The sequence below is a fragment of the Dama dama genome, chromosome 13, assembly GCF_033118175.1.
Source record: "Dama dama isolate Ldn47 chromosome 13, ASM3311817v1, whole genome shotgun sequence".
Lineage (NCBI taxonomy): Eukaryota > Metazoa > Chordata > Mammalia > Artiodactyla > Cervidae > Dama > Dama dama.
In genome coordinates this window covers 53,088,820-53,111,941 of record NC_083693.1, presented here as the reverse complement: position 1 = coordinate 53,111,941, position 23,122 = coordinate 53,088,820, and the positions used below count along the sequence as shown (strand labels likewise).

The 23,122-nt window shown below is 34.9% G+C and overlaps 1 protein-coding gene across 1 annotated transcript in view; it reads left to right on the top strand.

The window, feature by feature from the left end:
• Positions 1 to 23,122, top strand: part of BAZ1A (bromodomain adjacent to zinc finger domain 1A) — an 84,359-nt gene that overhangs the window by 44,953 nt on the left and 16,284 nt on the right. The window contains exons 7-19 of the mRNA XM_061159157.1: positions 1,716 to 1,850; positions 2,657 to 2,756; positions 3,513 to 3,679; positions 5,689 to 5,784; positions 6,773 to 6,911; positions 8,195 to 8,341; positions 12,539 to 12,634; positions 12,760 to 12,984; positions 14,134 to 14,299; positions 14,679 to 14,792; positions 17,620 to 17,744; positions 20,278 to 20,874; positions 22,756 to 22,919. Coding sequence (XP_061015140.1) covers positions 1,716 to 1,850; positions 2,657 to 2,756; positions 3,513 to 3,679; positions 5,689 to 5,784; positions 6,773 to 6,911; positions 8,195 to 8,341; positions 12,539 to 12,634; positions 12,760 to 12,984; positions 14,134 to 14,299; positions 14,679 to 14,792; positions 17,620 to 17,744; positions 20,278 to 20,874; positions 22,756 to 22,919 — 2,271 coding nt within the window. The remainder of the gene's footprint in view (positions 1 to 1,715; positions 1,851 to 2,656; positions 2,757 to 3,512; positions 3,680 to 5,688; positions 5,785 to 6,772; positions 6,912 to 8,194; positions 8,342 to 12,538; positions 12,635 to 12,759; positions 12,985 to 14,133; positions 14,300 to 14,678; positions 14,793 to 17,619; positions 17,745 to 20,277; positions 20,875 to 22,755; positions 22,920 to 23,122) is intronic.

The following is a 23,122-nucleotide window of genomic DNA, read 5'->3' as shown; positions in this document are numbered from 1 at the left end:
ATAGACAGTCAATGAATGTGTGTAAAGCCGCTTATGTGTATCATAAATAGCCAGTTGGCCAGTTCATCTCATTTTATAAGATTTCTTCCACATCAACGAACAAAAATAGCCCAATTAAGGAACAAATGGTGATGGACATAAGTTTTAACCAAGGAAAATAAAGTCAATAAGTTTGAAAAGTTCAACTTTACTTAATAAATAAAAATTAAAGTTATAGTAAACATTTTTCTCTTATGAGTATAATGAAGGATGGTTAGTGGCTATTCTAGTATACTTGTACACACACACACACACCCTTAAAACAACCAAGTTTGATACCTAGTATGGTGAAAGATATGGTTAGTGGATATTCTGGTATACTTGTACACACACACACACACCCTTAAAACAGCCAAGTTTGATAACCAGTATAGTAAATGTAGACTGTTGTTAGGAATACCTGCAAGAACACGAAGATGTGGAATTTTTTTATTGTGCGTGTTGTGTGTGTGAATAAGGATACCTTGGCAGTTAATATATTAAAGCCTATTTGATCCTTTTTGGGTATGTGTTTCAGAAGAAGCCATCCACTCATACTTATCTGTTCTTTATGAAGTGAAAGTTGCTCAGTCATGTTTGACTCTTTGCAACCACATGGACTATACAGTCCATAGAGTTCTCCAGGCCAGAATATTGGAGTGGGTAGCTGTTCCCTTCTCTGGGGGATCTTCCTAACCTAGGGATGGAACCCAGTCTCCCACACTGCACGTGGAATATTCACAGGTTATTTAAGTGGTACAGTAGACAGCCATCTTAATGGAATTTAATGTGAAATCTTAATGAATTCTTCATTTACTGTGTTAGGTATTAAAAGCTATGTTATACCAAAAGTAAAAATATTATATAGTAAATTGAATTCCCAGTAGAAGCAATCCTATTTTATTAATAACTTAAAATTTATATCATCACATTTTCTGTATTTCTGTAAATAGCATTTTTTTTGGAGAGGAAGAAAGAAGGTAGTCTTTGCTGTTAGACCAAAACTTACCTTCAGAATTGCTAATCGAAAATAACAAGTTTAGAGTTGGACATGGATGAAAGTAGAAGGAAAGAAAACTCTTGATTTTAGCAGATATCCAGGAACCACACAACTTACAGTAAAAATGAGGTTGACTTCTATGAACTTCAATTTTGAGTTGAAACTTTATAGAAATTTATCAATATTTCTGCTTTTATCCAGACCAGCTTTAAAATTTGATACATAAAGTATTTAAGTTATCACTTCAAACTGGAGGGGGAAGTCTAAACGTTCAGCAGTTAGGCTAAGAAAAATTTATTGATTTAATATAGTGTATTTTTTAATATTTAATATATGGATTATTTATTTACTAGAAAGCCTCGTACAAAATTAGTCAAAAGCAAACAAAAAAGATTATTGTATAAGTGAAATTTTGAGATAATTTTAGAATTCAGGAAACCGTTGAAGCATTCTTGCAAATTTTATGGTGAAGAAATCCTTTGAATTGTAGTTTTCTTCCTGGTAAAGCTGATTAATTATGCAATTTTTAAAAGGATCAAGAAGTAAAATGTATGTTACTACACAATACACATAAAATTCTAGTGCTTTTGACCTGGTTTTTAACAGTAATCATATGACATGTTAGAGCTTATCTATATATGATTTACTAATGTGTTATTATTGTACCCTGTGTCTTCTCTTTTTTTTTTAAATGAAGGAATCATCTCTTTCAAAGTATAAAATATCAGAACAAGATTTTTCTTACTTCTTCCCTGATGATCCACCCACATTTATCTTCAGTCCAGCTAACAGAAGAAGAGGGAGACCTCCTAAACGAGTATCTGTTAGTCAGGTAAATAGAGAACAGATAAAAAGTACTCAGTAATTCTTAATAAAACTAACCAAAATTAAGAGTAGGGTTTGACTCCCTTCACCCCTGGACCCTGTAGGAAGGAACACTTTCCTTCACACAAGAACAGGGTGTACTGTATGTTGATAACTGCTTAGCAGTGAGGCTTGCAGAAGTTTCAGGTGTGAGTTAGATATGAGTCTCATGCCACAGGGGTTTCATACTGAAATGTAAGCAGTTACTAAAATGTAAAGCAGGATGAAATATAGGGAATAAAGTATGGAACTGAAATGTAAAGGTCATTTGAAACATAAGAGATAATATCACAATTAAGCAGGCTAGAGACCTTAATCTACCAAGAAAGAAAGTAAAAATAAACTTGATATCTTTAATATTGACTACAAAAATGTCTCTGATGTGTGTTTACTCTGCCTCTTTCTTATTTGATGTCTACACCAGGTAGTTTAAGTACCCTGGAATGTTTTTGTTTGTTTTTCTAATGCATATTTTTAAGGCTCCCCTTATGTATTACTGGTTGTTTTTTCTGAGAGGTTTTTGTACTAATTTGTTGAACTACAGTATTAACTGATATTCTATATGTTACTATGATTAGAATTATTAAAAGTTCAATTATATTTTAGAATAAAACCTTAGTATAAAGAAAGTATAATTGATGAGGGCTTTAAATTTTTTCGTTTTTTATTTGAAGTGTAAGAAAAAAGTAGACCAGTTTGTAAAAGTTGTGGTTCTACAACTTTAGTTTCTTGGGTTTTATGTGTGTGTTTTGTTTTTGATTTTATTTTTTTTAGGAGGACAGCATTGCCAGTAAACAGACTATTGCAGGTTATAGGAACAAAATTACTAAAGAAAGAGACAGACTTTTAAAGCAAGAAGAAATGAAATCACTGGGTGAGTTTTAGTGCAAAGGATATACCAAAGATCTTGGCAAACAGAAGAGGCTTAATAAATGTCTCTAATTCCTTCACCTTCATTTGTTGTCTGCCCTCTTAATACCTTTTTTTGTCTCCAAAAACTGTTTAGTTACAGGAAAGTGGATTTCTCTGTGCCTAGGTAGGGAATGTTTCTAAAATGTCTTATTTCTGGTTTTGTCTTTCTTAAGATTAGTTTTTTCCCTCAAGATAACTATTAATTTCTTTGATAAATGAGACCTCTGTTTATCTCTTAAAACAACATTTCGAGGTATAACATATCCTCTGTTAAACTGACCTAATGCTCGATTAAGCACAAGTTGGCGGTTTCTAGCCATTTTTGTTTGATTCCTACAGCCTTATAAAACATTGTTTCCCAAATGTGACTATATTCATGAATCACTTGGGAATCTTACTAAAATGAAGATTCTAAATTAGTAGGCCTGAGTGGAAGAAAAGATTCTGCATTTCCAACAAGGTGGTACCTTGCTGCTGGTCTTAGGACCACACTTTGAGTAGCAAGGCTTTGAAAGGCAGGTTTGTGTTTGTCCTATGGTAGAAGTTTGTCGTCAGCAGAGAGGACTCGCTCTTCCCGTTTTAATCACCAGCTGACTCCCTCTGTGAGGTTTTCTTGATCTCATTTAAACCTTAAAATATTTCTGAGGTTCTTTTGTTACATTTAAAAAGTGTGTTATTTTCTGTCTGTGTATAATTCTAAGTCTGATCTTCTCCACAGCTTTTGAAAAGGCTAAATTAAAAAGAGAAAAAGCAGATGCCCTAGAGGCAAAGAAAAAAGAAAAGGAGGATAAAGAGAAAAAGAAGGAAGAATTGAAGAAAATTGTTGAAGAAGAGAGACTGAAGAAGAAAGAAGAAAAAGAGAGGCTTAAAATAGAAAGAGAAAAGGTATATCCAAGTATATTAGTTATACTCTCCACAAATAGAAAATAGTATTCAACATTTTGTATATTTAAATTCATGGTTAATTTTAAAATACTTTTATAACTCTCATTTACATTTATAGTTGTACATAGAGCACTGATAAACTGTTTTGGGATATCTCCATTTTCCTTGGAAAATTTAATGAATGATTTAAGGTTCAATGTATATGAGTGACTTTACACCTCAGAGCCTCTTCCGAAGTACAATTCTAACGTTGCTTTTCTTCATTGTTTAGATTTCCATATTTAGGGAAGTAAAACTTTCAGAAGAAAGCTACATTGTTAGAAAAATACAACAAAATGTATGAGCAATAAGAATTAGTATAGTGTTCTTATTTTCCTTGAAGAATAAATATCTTTGTTACCGCAAATCTTTGATTATCATCTTCAATGGTAGATATTTCGTAGAGAATTCTATAGTTGGTCTCTTCTGAAGTTCGTCATTGTCATTGGTTTTCTGGATATTCATAAGTCCCCTTGGAGAAGGACATGGCAACCCACTCCAGTATTCTTACCTGAAGAATCCCATGGACAGAGGAGCCTAGTGGTCTACACCCCATGGGGTCGCAAGAGTCGGACACGACTTAGCGACTAAACCACCACAAGTACCCTAGGTGATCATGTTATATATTATGTTCATTTAAATTGCATGTGTTTCTTGAATTATTTCAGATAGGCCCTTGGGTGGAGGTAGGGAGTGTCTGGTATGTGTTTACTCCAGAAAGTGTAGAATACAAGGAAAAAAAAACCACTTGTAATCTAAATGGTAATATTTAGAGATAGCATTATTGCTTTGATTAATTTATTTCTAATCCTTATTGTGGCACTTAAAGAATAAGATCCAGCATTTATAATTTTGTATATATATATATTTTGTTTAACATTATTATGAACATTCTGTCCTGCTACTAAATAAACTAAGTAATGTGAAATTTTTAGTGACTACATGTAATATTTAATCAAATAGATACAGGTAAGCACTTTACAAGGATTGTGTCTCTGGATTCATTTGTAGAAGTGAAATATTAGGTCAAAGGGTAAGAGCATGTTAAAAACTTTCTGTACCTGGTAAACATAGGTATTTGTTTGTCAGATGTGTTGTACTTATGTATACTGTTAGCAACAGTGAATGAAAATACCCATCTTATTACACCCTACAAGAATTATTCGGGTGGAGGGAGGGCTTATTTCAGCAGGCCACTCAAAGCACAGGTAAGTTCTGTAACTGTCTAGGTGTTTTCTGTTAAACTTGAGAAGTGTCCACCTGTTTACTTTCAGTGTTACTAAATTTTAAAGAAAGAATATTAACATGCATTAAACATATATGTTATTACATAGCTAATGTATATTTATTAGAAATAATTATAACAAATATTTTGTTTACATTCTGCCTTACCAGAGACTTTTTAGGGTCAATATTTATCCTGCAGTTTCAAATACCAGAACCAAGAAGAAAAGTTGTCAAAAGACCACTGAGCAAAAAGTCCACCAATTGTACTCTAATATTGCTTTTACTTACTGTCCCCTCTGTGTGTCTCTAGGCAGTTAGTCAGGTTTAAATGAATCTTGAAAACTAATGTATTACAAATATGGGGGGGTATTTTAGGTACTCTTATAATTTCTTATCTCTTCACTTGAGATCTAATTGATTTAAAGTAGAGAAAGCACTGCTATAGACAAGGTCAGATTGAATTCATGTTTATCCAGGAGTTGCTATGTTGTCAAACATCTTTCAACTTTGTAGCAGTTCTATCAGATAGGCATTGTTTTGATCAGTGGTTTTCACACTTTTATGTACAGCAGAATCCCCAAAAGAGCTTATTAATACATCAATTGCTGGGTCCCAACCCTAGAGTTCCTAGTTCAAGAGATCTAGGTAGGGTGCAAGTATTTGTGTTTCCTACTAGTTCCAAGGTGATGCCGGTGCTGCCTTATAAATATCTCATAAGAATTTTTATTGACCTTTCATTTTAGGAAAGAGAGAAGTTGCGTGAAGAAAAGAAAAAGTATATGGAATACTTAAAACAGTGGAGTAAACCCAGGGAAGATATGGAATGTGATGACCTTAAGGTATAAGCATGTTATGTGATATTTCACACACCTGTATAACAGAGGAGATAGCCGATTAAGCAAATATGTATATTTAGAGTACCAGGATAGCATTGTTAATATTTTATAACAAGCTTTGATAATGATTCTTATCCTGTGGAAATAGTTGGTCATCTGTGCTATCCTTGATAGTCCAGTAACCACTGAGGCCAGGCAAACATTTAATTTGGTTACTGGACAAAGTTTCTGCCTGCAGAAATAATCAGAGTATCTATACCAAACTCATTCATCTCATTTTATAAGGAACCATTTCTAAGACAATAGATGGTGGATTAATTTTGTTTCATATCCTAAGGAAAATACCACACTGGTGGTCATATTGATATGGCTAATGCCTTGGCCTCAGAATCTAGATTAGGAGTCGCTCCTAATGTAGTCAGAAGTACAGCTCAACCTAAAGTTATGCTGTTAGTAGAATGAAAGAAAAAGTGATTTAGTAAGTGATTTAGAGACTGTGATTTAGTAAAGTTGAATTAAAGCCACAGCATCTATAACTTTTTTTTATTTTTTTATTTTTAAAGTTTCAGATAACAGGGTTTCATTCAGGATAGGAAAGAAAAAAGTAGACAATTATACTCAAGCAAATAGAAGGGTAGAGTTGGTATTAAATGAGTTGGGAAAGGCTGCACGCATTACAGATTTTAGAGGGAAGGAGTTCAGCTTTGGACCTGCAGTTATATACATACACCCTGATGTTTGGGAGAGAAGTCTGGGTTGGAGATAAGTATTTGGATGCAATCAGCATATTAATAACATTTACAGCCATGAAACTTTATTATGAGCTAGCCTAAGCATCTATAACTTTTAAAGTTCCAAAAGTGATTATAATGAACATCCAGGGTTGAGAAATGGGAAATAGTTCTTATTAGGTAAAGAATATATCGTATCTGTCTTTGTACAATTTCCTATACTTGGTTCAAATAGTTATATAAATTGTTTAAACTTGCAGGAACTTCCAGAACCAACTCCAGTGAAAACTAGACTACCTCCTGAAATCTTTGGTGATGCTCTGATGGTTTTGGAGTTCCTTAATGCCTTTGGGGAGCTCTTTGATCTTCAAGATGAGTTTCCTGAGGGAGTGACCCTAGGCAAGTGCTATTGCTATGTGATAGTTCACCCTAAAATTAGTGGTCTAAAAGAACAAATTATTCTCTCTCAAAGTTCTGCGGAGTCCCTGGACCCAGCTAGCCAGTCTTCTCTTAGGGTCCTTCATGTGATTACAGTCACAGTGGCTGGGCCCGGAGTCCCCTGAAGGCTCACCTGGCTCAGTGTTCAAGGTGGCTTCTTCACACACAGGCCTGGTACCTCCAAGGTGCTCCTCCACACGCTGTCCCGCTTTGTCAGAGCAGCCTGCGCTTACGTGGCAGCTGAGTGCTCCAAGGGGCTGGACACGGAAGCTGTCACTTTTCTTAAAAGCCAGGCCTGGAACTGGCAAGCCTTGCTTCTGCCATATTCCATTAGTTAGGCCTGCTGGGATTCAAGTGGGTGAAGGAATAGACCTCACTTCTTGAGGGTTGCATGGTATGTAAGTGCAAGGAAGGGAGGGATTGACGGCCATATTTAAAGACAAGTTACTGCCTAACTTTAACTTTTGATTGTTCCTCCTCTGCATTTACATACTGTTACTTTGTATGTACATCATTTATAAGAACTAAATTAGTATGAGAAGGGCTTTAAATCCCATTTTAGATTTTTAGCTAACCTATAGAAAAATAATCTTCTTTAGATCCAAATAAAAATTCTAAAAGGATTTTAATGCCACTCTTATTTTATCGACTGTATTCTTCAGGAGGGCTTTCACATTCCCTTAGTTTTTCTTTATGAGCTAGGTGAGGCATGAATCACTGTGCCTTACAGATCAAGAAAGTCTAAACAACGCTGGTTGAGGTAAGACGTTTAGGGTAGGTGAATTAGATGAGAAACACTTATGACCTGAACACAATATTAGGATTATAGCTAATGCTGATGATTACCTCTTATGTATACTATTTGGTAAACAGTAATGTCCCACATAGCTCTTAAGAACGCTGGGACAACAATAACATCTTTGGTGTCATTACTCAACTTAGAGTAAGATTATAATTTTTAATATATGACTAATTTGCATCTCAGGCTTAAATTTAGATGAAATATTGTATCAACTGAGGCTAATTTGGCTTTCTTTGAATGCAGTGATTTTTGGCTTATGATTTTATTGTAATTACTAAAAATTATTTTGTGATTTTGCCTTAATACTTGGCTTTACTTTGATGGGCACATGAGAAAATAGTTACACAGGCTATTGTTGATTAAAATGTTTATTGTTCCAATGGAGTTGTTTTTCCAGTATGTGACCAGAACTTTAAATTCATTTTAAACATTTTATTCACAGAAGTGTTAGAGGAAGCTCTTGTAGGAAATGACAGTGAAGGCCCACTATGTGAATTGCTTTTTTTCTTCCTGACTGCCATCTTCCAGGCGATAGCTGAAGAAGAAGAGGAAGTAGCCAAAGAGCAAATAACTGATGCTGACACCAAAGGTCAGAATTCACTATTATTGCTGGCTGTGATAGTAGCTTTGTAGTGAAATAATCTTTTCATTAGTTAAATTTTAAATTAATTTGGCTTTTACGGTTATAAAACATGGTTGTTCAAGTACTTGATTTTTGAATCATATACTAGCAACACATTATCAGTTGTTTTACAAAAGCTTTGTTTTAATATATCCTGTTTCTGATGACATTAAAAATGCTGCAACCCTCACCCCGCCAATCTATCTTGTTTTTTTATTCCTTTAGATTTCTCCTGTGATTTAGGAACCTTACAAATTTCATTGACCAGTGTCTGTAATTCCAAGAAATTTACTGAATAGCACTGAGTTTTTGTCCCCATCCAAGAAAATACTTCAATTGTTGTTATTAATGCTTTAAAAGTATTATTATTGATTTCATTTCATATCTGACAATTTTTAGATCAGAGTTAAGTAACATTTAATTTTTAAATTTTGCTACTTTGAACTAGAAATTTTGCTCTTTAATTTCTGTACAGTTAAGTATCTAGAGTCTGTGTGGTACATATTAATATAGTAATAATTCTTGGGGAAACCTTTTTTATTTTTAATACAGAGTAGAGTGTTCACTGTTTTATTTAGGTTTTACCTCAATCAGAGGAATTCTTAAGCATTTATATTAACAGGTTGATTTGACTTCCTGAATAATATTCTCTGTGAATTTTGCCACCTATGAGATAGGACCATTAAATAAACTTTAGTGTATTACATAGAAATACACAGTAAGAAATAGTTTAGAGCCATCTTGATAACAGAATCTTAGTAGGAAAAAAAATGGGACATTTCTCCATTCAGGTAGCATGGTTGGCCTTAGATAATTGGAGCTAATTTCCTTTATGCCTGGTCGATGGAGCAATAGGCGAGTCATGAGTATGTAGTCAGTTCGATTGTCTTTTGATTTTGCAGCCTAAGTTCAAGCAAAATATATTCTCTTGCTTAAGTGCTAATCATTCTAGCTCCCTTATCAAGGCCATTTTAGGAATGTGGTCTTCATTGTCATCTCAGATGATTTAGTCAGTTTCATAAAAGGAAAGGAAAAGGGGTATATCCATTTATAAAACATCCAAAGATTTTCTAATGACAAGTACCACCACTAAAGATGGATGATCTAAGATAGATTGTGTAACATATATTCATTCTTTTAGCCTTTAGGTTGTCTTAATGACCAACAACATCACAGGGTTATTGACCAAATTCTGACCTTAATACAAGACATAAAGCTTTCTTTAAGTCAGGATTTGAATTAGGTGAATTTTGTAGTTTTGGAAGCCTTAATGACAAAAAGTGGGGTCTAAAGGAAATTGTATTGGAAAATTAGCTAATGTAAAGGAAAAATATATGTAACTGTTGATGCTTATATTGCTGTTTTATTTTCTATTCATGACTTGTTGTTCCTGTAATTTTTTAGTATATGTGCTGCCAAAGCGAGCACTCCTGTAATTTTTATAGCTCTACTCCTATACCAATTGTCTATAAAGTCTGCCTCGGAATAAGTATTGATCATTAATAATGCTTCTTTCAAAACTATTTAAATGTATGGAGGGAGAAAAAATTACTTCAGAAATTTCGCTCTGCTCTCATTTGCCTATTACCACACTTTAAGTGGTGACTTCAATTTCGTTAAGGGCCTCAGACTCTTCCCCCAGGTATTTTTCATATATTCTGCCATCTCAGTAACAAAAAGGCTTTTCCGTAGTCTTCCTGAAAGCACCTGAATAATCACATGGGATTGAATATCATTTACTTCTTCATTAGCTGGCCTTATTTTGTAAGGTGTTTCTTGATCCTTTTAGAAATGGGGAAATTGGGCAGACAATAAAAGCATGTATTTACCTCAGTGATGAAAAAACATGAGGTTCAGTGAGGTCATTTACTGAAGATCATGTAGAGAGTGAGTGATTGCATAACTAGTAAGACACCATATATGTGTTGTTTTATCCTCATACCACCGTTATAAGGAAGATGTAATTATTTTCTGCCTTTATATGTAAAAGAAGCTTAGTCTTAAGGAATTTAATTAACTTGCCAAAAGACATGTGGCTAATAAGAACTGATGGATACAAACTCAGGCACTCTGGACTGGAGCCTCTTAATGATTACATTTTATTACCTTATAATATGGCAAAGAAGTAACTATCTGTCAAGAACATGTAAATTTTTTGGCCTCCTTGTTTTTATATCAAATCTTGGAAATTTTGACCAGCAATTTTTTAATTCTTACATTATAAATATCAGTTCCTCTCTTTAGTCTTACATCATGAACTTAAATGCCTTTCACAAGTATAGGGACAAAAGCATTCTCCTGATATATAATAGTTTTGTGTATTGCTGAGATGTTATTGTTTAGTGTTGAAATTATGTGTACCTGATTGTAGATTATGATGGTGATAAATGTATCTGTTTCAGGTGGTCATCCCCCACACAGTTTAGCTATATTCTCTTGGTATGATGTATCCAAGTGACTGTATCAGCAGATAAATCCTAGAGTGATATTTACAGTTTCATGAAAGAGCACTTTGGTAGATAGTTGAGTTGAAGAATATGTGTTAGCATGTTAAACACAACTGAAAGTAAACCATCATTTTGTTGGTTGTCCATTTCCTGAGGCCTTCACAGCCTTTGTCCTAGGAAGTTATAACTTACTATAGATAAAATAAGTTGAATTGCTGCAAAGGAAGAGAGCCAGTACACTTATACAGCTTTTTAACTAGGGCTTGTTAATTTTAGAGTGCCTATATTAATTTTAAGTTGGTTTGGCTTTGTATGTAAAATGAAAATTGAAAAAAGTTTTACATCTAGTATTTCCCTGGTGACAAACATTATAAATGTCTGTCATTTCGACTAAGTTCATGGCCTGGTAGGAATAGCTTATGTATATATGTAACATTTAGTTAGGTCACTTCTCCTGTGTGGTACTGTTTATGCCTCAAATGCCGTGGAATTGTCAGTAACTGTAATCAGACATTTATCCCAAAGGGCCTTTTTCCTTTAGTAAAGGACAGCAGTTCTTTTCTCTAAAGTTCATTTTTTTAGCTTGTGAACTTTGAGGAGGGAATCATAAAGTAGAAAGTGAAGGACCCACAGAACCAGGTTAGCTAAGTGATTTCCCAGCTCTAATCCATGGAGGCCTACAAATTGTACAGGGGTTCCTCCCTGCTAGTGGAGGAAAGTTGAAAAGATGAATGGGCAGGTTTATCATCTCTATTCACTTTATATGGTGCTTCCAAGAAATACTTGAAGAATTTGAAAACTGCTGATCTTGACTTAGCGCTATAAAAAAAAAAATGAAGCCAAGTAAGTGCCTGATCTAAAGGCTACGTAAGTAGGAACTAGGGATGGACAGAGCTAAGAGTAGAATTTACATTATCTGAGACTTAGTCTGAAGCTGTGTCTACTGTGGTAGAGCAGAAGGTCTTTTTATCAGCTTACAAGTTTTTTCATTGGTGACATTTTAATTTTATTTTCTATGTAAGGAATAATTGTATATCCTAATGGTTTAAATATATTTGTGTCAGTAGGCTTGCTCTTTGGTCCTATTTGTAGCTTAAGCACTGTTTTCAAAGCTGAAGCAATTTACTTAGAAAATACAGGGATATCTTCCTATTGTTTCATGGATCAGAGAGTTTTCAAAATAAAAACAGGCAATTTAAATGAAGAGATAAATCTGTGGTTAAGTGACAGTAGTATTGTCTTTAAGTTCTTTTAGCTCTTTTTCTGTGTTGGTTTTGTGATGATTACAACTTACACTTTGTTATGATTCAGTATTTGTAATTGAATATTTATGAAAGATTTGGATATCTTCAAATAGATTCTGATTTTCAAAGTAGACTTTCTTTAAAGTTATATTGAGCAAGGAAATTTGTCTTTCATTTTAAAGTGTATTTTACCATTTTTTTGGAATGTGTATGTGTATCTTGTTGGTAACTTGGAAATTGTCTTCTTTATGTTAAGTAAGGGGAAAATTAGTGTGTAGTGCATATCTTAGGATTTATAGTTTTAGTTGGAGCCTAGGCAGAATGTGAATGATGCTTGTGGTACTTAGTGTCAGTTCTTTTGAGGTTCCTGAATGTTAAGCTGTTTGCTGTTTCTTTCATCATTTTAAAAGGGCATTATTCCCAAATATTCAAGCTTTGATTTGCACTAGAATAAAGTATTTATTTCCTTAAAGATCTAACAGAGGCTTTGGATGAAGATACAGACCCCACAAAATCTGCACTGTCTGCAGTTGCATCTTTGGCAGCTGCATGGCCGCAGTTGCATCAGGGTATGTGTGGGTTTTATTTTTTTTATTTTTTTGATTGCCTTTTTATTTTTATAAAGGTATATTTTACATTACTGAGGATTTATTGTTTACGTTCTAAATGACTCTTTCGTTTTTGACGACTACAGGCTGCAGTTTGAAAAGCTTGGATCTCGATAGCTGCACTCTTTCTGAAATCCTCAGGCTACACATCTTAGCTTCGGGTGCTGATGTAACGTCAGCAAATGCGAAGTACAGGTATCAGAAACGAGGCGGGTTTGACGCCACAGATGATGCCTGCATGGAGCTTCGCTTGAGCAACCCCAGCCTAGTGAAGAAACTGTCAAGCACTTCAGTGTATGATTTGACACCAGGTAAACTTTGCAAGTTAGAATTTGTATAACCTTCCTACTTATGCCCAGAATACTCGGTAGCTGGTGAGAAAATTTTAGATGACACTCAGTTTTAAAAGAAAGAAAGAAAGCAGTCTTTTAAAATAGAATTTTCAGAATACAAATAGTGACCTAAATTAACTACAGTTGTTATATTATTAACTTTAATTATTTATGATTTTCTTGTCTTTTTCTCTTTGGATTTTCTATTACTTTAAAAATGATGGTTAGTTAACTACATCTAGCAAGTCTAGAAGGATAAGTGGGAATTACCTAACTTTCATTTTTATTCATTAGTATATCAGAAATGTAAGCTGTAGCTGCAGAATTCTAACATTCAGTTGAGTAAATGTTTGAGCAGTGAGGCACAATATGTAAAATTAAGATGGTTATTTTTCACTTCCTTTTATAGATAAAAGTAAAAATTGTAATGTACAAATATATAGTATTGAATTTATTATGCTTATTTAAGGAAACATATAATAAGAGTACCTAATTCCTAAGAGTCATGTAGTTTAAAAAAATTTTATTGTGGTATAGTTGATCTAGCATTCATATAATTTTTTAAATTTATGGTAGTGTTTTTGTACAGTCTTTTCTGAGGAGTAGTTTGCCTGTTGCCATTTGTGTGTGTGTGTGCGTGTGTGTGTATGCGTGCTCAGTCACTTAGTCATGTCTCTTTTCAACCCTGTAGACTGTAGCCTGCCAAGCTCCCTCTGTCCAAGGGATTCTCCAGGCAAGGATGCTAGAATGGGTTGCCATTTCTTCCAGGGGATCATCCCGTACCAGGGATCGAACCCATGTCTTGCGTCTCATGTGGTTATAACTTAGTTTTGATTTGAACTTCATACATAAGCCTAAAATTAAAACTTAAAAATTAACTCTTTGCAATTAGAAAGTTTTTCATGTCTGTTTCACTAGTATATAAGGTAGTTATTAGTATTTGAAATGCGTTGTATATCACATAACTGTTAATTGGATTCAAAGTTGTTTTTTTTCCATAAATGCCACTAGCCTAGTTGTTTTTAAGAGACTCTTCCCTAGGCTTTATTAAATATTTTCACATTGAGCCACAAATTAAATTTTTTCTTGTCATTGATAATCCAGAAGTTTTTTACCAATTTTTGGCAGGAGAAAAGATGAAGATACTTCATGCTCTCTGTGGGAAACTACTGACCCTAGTTTCTACTAGGGATTTCATTGAAGATTATGTTGACATATTAAGACAAGCTAAACAGGAGTTCCGGGAGTTAAAAGCAGAACAACATCGAAAAGAGAGGGAAGAAGCAGCTGCTAGGTGAGAGAGAATTATAGTCTGTTGTGCTAATGAAAGCTGTTTATTTCTTTGCCTCTAAAAACATGTTGGGGACTTCCCTGTGGTTAAGACTCCACACTCCCCATTCAGGGGACATGGGTTCAATCCCTGGTCAGGGAACTAAAATCCCATACATGCTGTATAGCACAGCAAAAAAAAAATAAAAAGTAATAAAACTTATTTAAAAAAAAATAAAACCATGTTGGGCTGTAATGTGGCACTGGTGTACCGCTGAGAGGTTATGAATAGATTACTTTATAGTTTTGTGATAACATTTGGAGCATTTTCTGTAATTGGGTGGTTAAAGATACTAAAAGTTAAAAGTATCATATAGACTATAATATTTTATTTTAACTTTCAGAATTCGTAAAAGGAAAGAAGAAAAACTTAAGGAGCAAGAACAAAAAATGAAGGAGAAACAAGAAAAACTAAAGGAAGATGAGCAAAGAAATTCAATCGCAGATATATCTGTTGGGTATGGTTTGAATTACACTGCTTATCTGGATGACATAAAGAATAAAAATAAGCACCTTAAACTCTAAAATGCTTTAGAAAACTAATTTTCTGTAGTTTTGTAATAGTGTCAGCAAGCTTGTGAAGTTTACATACAGCCAGTTCTCAGATATACATGTGGTTTTTTATTTTTAAAGCACTTTCAGGGACTCTAAAACTCATCCTAGCATCACTGATAGTATCTCTCCCTCCCGCCATCATCACGGTTGTACTCTGGGTTTCACAGAGTTCCTTCAAGCCTTTTGAGGAAGAGATTGGAACTTTCGGTAGAAGGTGGAAGGAGAAGATGTCAGCGCCTTAAATAATTCAGTGACTGCCTAAAGTATTTTATTACATAGTGACATATTAGGAATGAAGATTGGCTGTGAAGACAAGTGGGAACTTTTCCTATATTGTAGATGGCAAATCATATTCAAAATTAACAGAAATAATCATTCTAAAATAAAATCTGCAAAAGAAATTCTAAAAATCTCAGTATTCCAAATTTAGTATATTGACTTTTGATTATACTTTACATGTAAAAATACCAGTTACATCTTAAGATCATAGGTCACAAACTTGGAACAGTTGTATTTTATATGGCCATCAATAATACTTTAAGGGATTTATTTGGATACCTTGAGAAAATTAATATTAGATATGACACCTAAAGTACAAGCAACCAAACAAAAAATAGACTTCACCAAAATTGAAAACTTTTGTGCTTCAAAGAACACTGTTGAGAAAGTTAAAAAAACAACCCAGAGAATAGAAAAAAAATTTTATAAATCATATATCTGATGATGGTCTGACATCCAGAATGTATAAAGAACTCATACAACTCAGTAGTAAAAAGACAACTCAGTTTTGAAAATGGGCAAAGGATTTTAACAGGCATTTCTTCAAAGAAGATCTATATGAAGCACATAAAAAGATGCTCAGCATCATTAGTCATTAGGGAAACGCATATCAAAACCATGATGAGATAGTACTGCACACTTATTAAGATGGTGGTATTTCAGTTGAGGGACGATAGATAACATGTTGGTGAGAATAAAGAAATTAGAACTCTCATACATTGCTCACAGGGATGTGTAAAACAGTGTGGCTGCTTTGGATAAGTTTGACAGTTCATCAGACAATCTAAACCATATGTTACCATGTAGCCAGCAATTCCACTCCTAGGTATGTACCCAAGAAAATTAAGAGCATACATTCACCCAAAAATGTATACATGAAAGTTCATAGCAGCGTTATTCTTAATAGCCAAAAAATAGTCCAACCCAAATGTCCATCAGTCCATCAGTTGATGGATAAACAAAATGATACACTGCTTCTGTGGTATATCCTTATAGCAGAATGTTATTCAGAAATAAGAAGGAATGGAATTCTGATACATGCTACAACGTGGATGAACTTTGGAAACATTATGCTAAGTGAAAGAAGCGAATCACAGAAGACCATGTAATTATTCCATTTGTAGGAAGAGTCCAGAACAGGCAAATCCAGAGCAGAAAGTAGAATCAGTGGTTACCAGGGCCAGTGAGGAAAAGGAATTGAAAATGGCTATCCAGTTTTTCTTCTGAGATGATGAATTAGATAGAGGCAGTAATTGTACAACCTTGATAATATTACTAAAAACCACTGAGTCATACACTTTAAAATGGTGATTTTTATGGTATGTGAACTATGTCTCAAATTTTTTTATATAAACATTTTTCCAATTATGTCAGTTATACATAAAGTACTGTATTCATTTAAGGTATACAAAATAATGATCTGATAAATGTATGTATTGTTAAATGATTACTATAATGTAGTTAATATTCATTGCCTCATGTAGTTGAAATTATTTTTTACTTGCAATATCTCGGTTTTTTAAGAAAAGAAATTAGGCATGTAATAGATCCCACCACTTCATACTCACTCATTTACATTATCCCTCTGGCTCCTAAATACACTGAGTTTGCAAAACTCTTTGAATGTAGAATGTAAATGGTGGAATTCAAATTCCACACAACCTTAGTTTTGATTTGGACAATCCAGTGGTAAAACATCCATATTGTTCCTACTTACTGTACCTGAATTTGTCTACTTCTCCCTTCTACTGTTTGTCTGCTTATATCCTTTTATACTCTGAGCCACCATTACCTCCCACCCAGCTACCTGGACTAATTACAGTGGCCTCTTGACTGGTCTCCCCTCTTCTGCTTTCTATTTCAGATGATTTTCCACATAGCAGCAAGAGTACCTTCTAATCATGTCATTTCCCTTTTCTAAACTCTTCCACTTTTTCCCTGTAGCTTCTCCCCACCCACCCCCATTGCTTTTTGAATAATGCCCTACAAGGCCCAATATGATCTTGCCCTGATTTTTCTCATTCGTATCTTAAATTGCTTCTTTTTTGTTTACATTCCTGTCAAAATTACAAGCTCCTTCCTTTTCCCTTGAGCTCAGTGCATTTGCAGGTTATTCCTTCTTCTAGGAAAAAAGATTTCTTCTTACCTGCCACCTCACCCCTCCCAGCCTCCTTAGTCTTGCAGTTTAAACGTCACTTCTTTAAGCGAGCATTTCTTGATCCCTGAGACTAGAGATCAAGTTCTCCTCAAAATGCTTTCATAGCATTTGAACTTCTTCTTTTTTAGTATTCATTACGTATTTTAATTTTGCAATGATTTATATCATTATCTGCAAGACTATAAACTCTGTATTGTCTTGTTCACTACTTCCTGAAGGATAAAGCCTGGCACTTCATAGGCAGGCAATAAATATTTCATGAATGGAATTATAAATATTTTTTTCTCCTTAAGGGAGGAAGAAAGGGAAGATTTTGATACTAGCACTGAGAGCAAAGAAATAGAGCAAAAGGAACAAGATCAAGATACAGTTACTGAAGATGAAGATGACCCGGGACCGCATAAAAGAGGCAGAAGGGGTAATACAGAATTTCTTAAGGGCATGCTTGCTTGTTTTTAATTGATAAGGCATATTATTAATTCACTATTCTGAAATATATATTAAGTTACTTCCATTTGTGATTCCAAGGTGTGTTGTTGCTTTTTTGTGTTTGCTACTTTATGTTGACCAAATAGAAATTTTTATTCTATAATGTACCCATTCAACACTGAATGTCTTTTAGATGCTAGAGATGCAAAGATCAGTAATGCTTGTAACTGGTGTCATATTGCTGAGAATGGAAATCTCTGCTGCCTTAAAGTAATCTCATAAGTTGCTGGATCAAAGGAAATACATTTTTTTTAAAGCTTGTGATACAAGTTACTTCTGAGGATCTCTAACCATTTTCACTTGATAACTATTAAAGGAGATACTTAAGTTTATTCTGTGCCTGTAATTTGGACAGTATCTCTTTTTTTACATTATTTTTAAATGGTTATTGTAAGTGGACAGAAAATCTCTTATACAATACCATGGTGGCTGTATTCTCTGACTACAAGGCAATTGATTTGGAAATCCAAAACAAATCTTATGCTATTAGAATTTAGAACATGTAATTAGAGTTTCAAAAGAGAAGCCCTAATAGAAATTTAAAAATATTTAAAACTAATTAATACTGCATATTGATGGATACAGTCCATACAAGTCCATACTTGTTGGATACAGTCCCTCTACTTACAGGAAAATTTATAGCTTCAATACATATTAGGAAAGTAGAAAGGCAAATTGCGCTAGGCATTCATGTAAGAAGTTAGAGGTAAAAACTAGAATACTCTCCCTAAATATAAGGAGACAATAGATATGAGTAGAAGTTTATAGAAAATAAAACTGTAATAGAGAAAAACAACAAAGCCAAAAATCTGTTCTTTGAAAAAGACACAAACTAGACAAACCTTGGTTTAATTGACTTTCAGGGGAGTGAGGGAATCACAATAAACAAAATTAAGGCTAAAAATTGAAGCAGCATAACTAGAGATAGAGTAGAAATGTTAAGATAAGGGGATAACAACAATTTAATACCAGTAAATTTGAAAGTAGAGGGCAAAAAGCGAAATCCTAGAAAAATGCAAATTATAGAAATTAATTAATACAAAGATTAAAAATGTGAATGGTCCTAAACCGTTAAAGATCTTGAAGTAGTATTAAAAACCTTCCTATAAAGAAAACATCGTTCCTAGGCAACTTTGTGGTGAATTCTGCCAAATTTCAAAGAAGCAGATAATTCCAATCGTACACAAACCCTTTCAGGCAAAAGAAAGAGAGGAAACACCCCCCCAACCATTTAAACAATTTGACAATGACTGAAACAGGAGAGAAGTCTAATTCTTCAACACAGCGTAAAAGGCCAGCCAGGAATCTAGGCTCCTTCTGTTTGTTGGTACTGTCATCCTTGAGGGTTTGCTGCCATCCTCATGTTCCAGAATGATTTATCACCCTGTCTCCGTTCTATCTAGGGAAAACGGAAAAGAGGCATAAACCCAGCGGTTACATAGAATGCTTCTGCTTCCGTCTCTTTGACCAGCAGTTTCTAATGTAGCCATGTTTACTGGGGAAAGAGGATCTGGGAAATGGCCTTCTCTTGGATTGCTAGGTGCCTGCTAATAACTAAGGCTTCTGTTACCTTAAAGCAGTGGTTGTTAAAGTACAGCCCATTGGCCAAATCCTCCCTGCCCCCTGTTTTAATACCACCCATGTTTTTACATTTTTTAATAGTTGGAAAAAAATATTTAAAAGAGTGATACTTTGTGACTTGTGAAAATCACATGAAATTCAGACTCAGTGACCATAAATAAAGTTTGTTGGATGTAGCCATGCGCATTCATTTGCGTGTTGTCTGTGACTGCTTTCATGCCACAGTGGCAGAGTTGGGTAGCTGTGATGGAAACCATATGACCCACACAGCCTGAAATATTGACTAGCTAGCCCTTCATAGAAGTGGTTTGCTAACTTCTGCCTTAGAAGAAGGACTGAATGTATCTGGCAGAATAACTAGCAGACTCTGGCACACTCTCCAGTATGGAGATAGAAGATTTTTGTGTGTCTCTTTATATATAAGTGTGCCGATTTCTTACTAACTTAGTGTATTAGTATATTCATGCTGGCATAACAAAATGTTACAGACTGTGGTTTAAACAACAAAATGTTTTATCACAGTTCTGGAGACTGGAGGGTACAAGTCAGGGTGCCAGCAGGGTTAGTTTCTGGTGAGGCTTTTCTCAGCTGATGATAGCACCTTCTCACTGCGTCCTCACATGACCTTTTCTCACCCACAAGTGGAGAGAGAGTGCCCTGGTCTCCCTTCCTCTTGTTTAAAGACACCAGTCTGACCTTAATTACCTCCTTAAAGGCCCTGTCTCCAAATTCAGTCACATTGGGGTTTAGGACTTTAACCTACAAACTGGGGGTGTGTGGGAGTGGCACATAGTTTACTCCGTAATGTGTAGTAACTTGGGGTAGCTTGTGTTATGTTTTTCTAGTGAAAAATTAAAATATGATTATGGTTTCAATTACAGGGAAAAGGGGACAAAATGGATTTAAAGAATTTACGAGGCAAGATGAGGTCAACTGTGTAACAAGAGAGCCTCTTACTGCTGAGGAGGAAGAAGCTTTAAAACAGGAACACCAACGAAAAGAGAAAGAGCTCTTAGAAAAAATCCAAAGTGCCATAGCATGCACCAATATCTTTCCCTTGGGCCGTGACCGCATGTACAGGCGGTATTGGATTTTCCCTTCTATTCCTGGATTGTTTATTGAAGAGGATTATTCTGGTCTCACTGAAGACATGCTGTTGCCTAGACCTTCATCATTTCAGAATAATGTACAGTCTCAAGCACCTCAGGTATCCGCTAAAACTGGAGATCCTTTGATGTCTGAATCTACCTCCAGCATTGACCACGGTCCGTGTGATGATAGTGCGCAGCTGCCAAAACCGGTGCACAAGCCGAATCGGTGGTGCTTTTACAGTTCCTGTGAGCAGCTGGATCAGCTGATTGAAGCCCTTAACTCTAGAGGACATAGAGAGAGTGCCTTAAAAGAAACTTTGTTGCAAGAGAAAAGCAGAATATGTGCACAGCTAGCCCGATTTTCTGAAGAGAAATTTCATTTTTCAGGTAAAATTTCAATGAAACCTGTTTCCTTTATTTTTCTCTTCCTGTAATCTCTGGGTCAGGAGTAAACATTTTTCAAATTATCAAGAGGTGTATTTAAAACACTTTCTCTTTCATCTGGACAATGCTCTCAGTTCTTGAGTTAGAGAAATTTGCTAGTTAGAGAAATAAGGTTTTCTAGATTCTCCTGGGTTCCACTTGGGTTATGAGAAACACATCTTAACAATATGAGAAGTTACATACTCTTTCTGAGCTCATTGTTTGATCAGTAGATTGAATACTTGAGGCACTAGGGTTACCATCGAGTTTTGAGATCTGATAGTGAGTGAGGTCACTTACTAAAGGTTTTAGCCGAGGGTCCAGGGACAGGTTCTATTAGTGATCACACCTTAGGAGATGGGCTGCAAGGACAGTTCAGGCAGGTAGCAGTATTTCCTATTTGATGGCTGGTCTGTTGATGACAAATAAGAGAAAGAAGTAAGGCATTTTTAGGTGTAAATGGGGTTTTATAGGTAGAGTGATCTTAAATTTAGGGTTATATTAATACCATGACTACTTTAGTTCTCTAAGAATTGTTGATCACAATTCTTTAACAGCTTTGTTGAGATTTAATTCATTTATCATACAGTTCACCCTTAATTAAAGTGTACAATTCCATAGTTTTTTATATATTCTTAGATATTTTACACAGTCAATTTTAGAACATTTTCATTATCCCCAAAGCTGGTATTGTATAATACATGGTCTTTTGTGACAGGCTTCTTTTACTTAGCATAATGTTTTCAAGGTTCATTCAAGTTGTGCCATACATCAGTACTTCATTCTCTTTATGTTCATTGTAGACTACATTTTAGTACATTTTACGGATCCATATGTTAGTTGATGGACGTTTCTATTGTTTCTGCCTTTTGGCTATTATGGAAAATGCTGCTTTGAACATTTGTGTATAAATTTTTGCTGACATATGTTTTCGTTTCTCTTGGGTATATACCTAAGAGTGAAATTACTGGGTCATCTGGCTTCCTCATTGGCTCAAGTTGTAAAGAATGTGCCTGCAATGCACGAGACTCAGGTTTGATCCCTGGGTCAGGAATATCCCCTGGAGGAGGGCATGGCAACCCACTCCAGTATTCTTGCCTGGAAAATCCCATGAGGAGCCTGGTGGGCTACAGTCCATGGGGTTGCAAAGAGTTGGATACAACTGCAGCAACTTGGCATGCACACATCATCACTACGCACCATGGTAATTCTGTTTAATCATTTGAGGAACTGTCATCAGACTGTTTCCTGAAGTGGCTCACTATTTTATATTGAAGGTTAAATTTCTCCACATCCCTGTCAATGCTTGTTATCAGACTTTTTTATTCTAGCCATTGTAGAGGTGTGAAGTGGTATCTCATTGTGGTTTTGATGTGCATTTCCCAAATGACTAATGATGTTGAGCATCTTTTCATGGTTTTATTGGCCAGAGAAAAAATGTGTTCAGGGAAATTCCCTGGTGGTCCAGTGGTTAGGACTCAGCACTTTCACTGCCATGGGCCTGCATTCAATCCCTGATCATCAAACTAAGGTCCTGCAAGCTTCATGGCCCAGCAAAAAAAAAAAAAAAGAGAAAGGAAGAAAAGTGTGTTCAGATCCTTTGCTCATTTTTTAACTGTATTATTTGTCTTTTTATTGAGCTGTAAGAGTTCTTTATATATTCTGTTGGATAGATACAAGTCCCTTATCAGATAAATGATGTGCAAACATTTGCTTCTTTTTTCCCCCGTACTTGAGGACTTACTAGGTGTTTTTATATCTACTGTGTCACAATCATACAGTCATATGGGTAATTATATTTGTTAATGAGAAAATCATAATAAAGATGTCTGATAACTATTTCAGACAAACCTCAAACTGATAGCAAACCTACATATAATCGGGGAAGATCTTCCAATGTATATGATCCATCCCAGATGTCTGCAGAAAGACAGCTTGAGTTGAGGCTGAGAGATTTTCTTTTGGATATTGAAGACAGAATCTACCAAGGAACATTAGGAGCAATCAAGGTTTGTACCTGTTCCCATTTTTAACTTGCCTAATTACCAGAATTTTGGTAACTTATTTGATATTTTATGTTTGTTAACTTATTTGATATAGTCAAGGCATGTGTGTTCTGAATAAATAGCAGGAGTGATACATTTTTTATAATAACTAATTTTATTTCCCTGTATCACATTATATATATATAGATAGAAATCTTTCTTAAAAC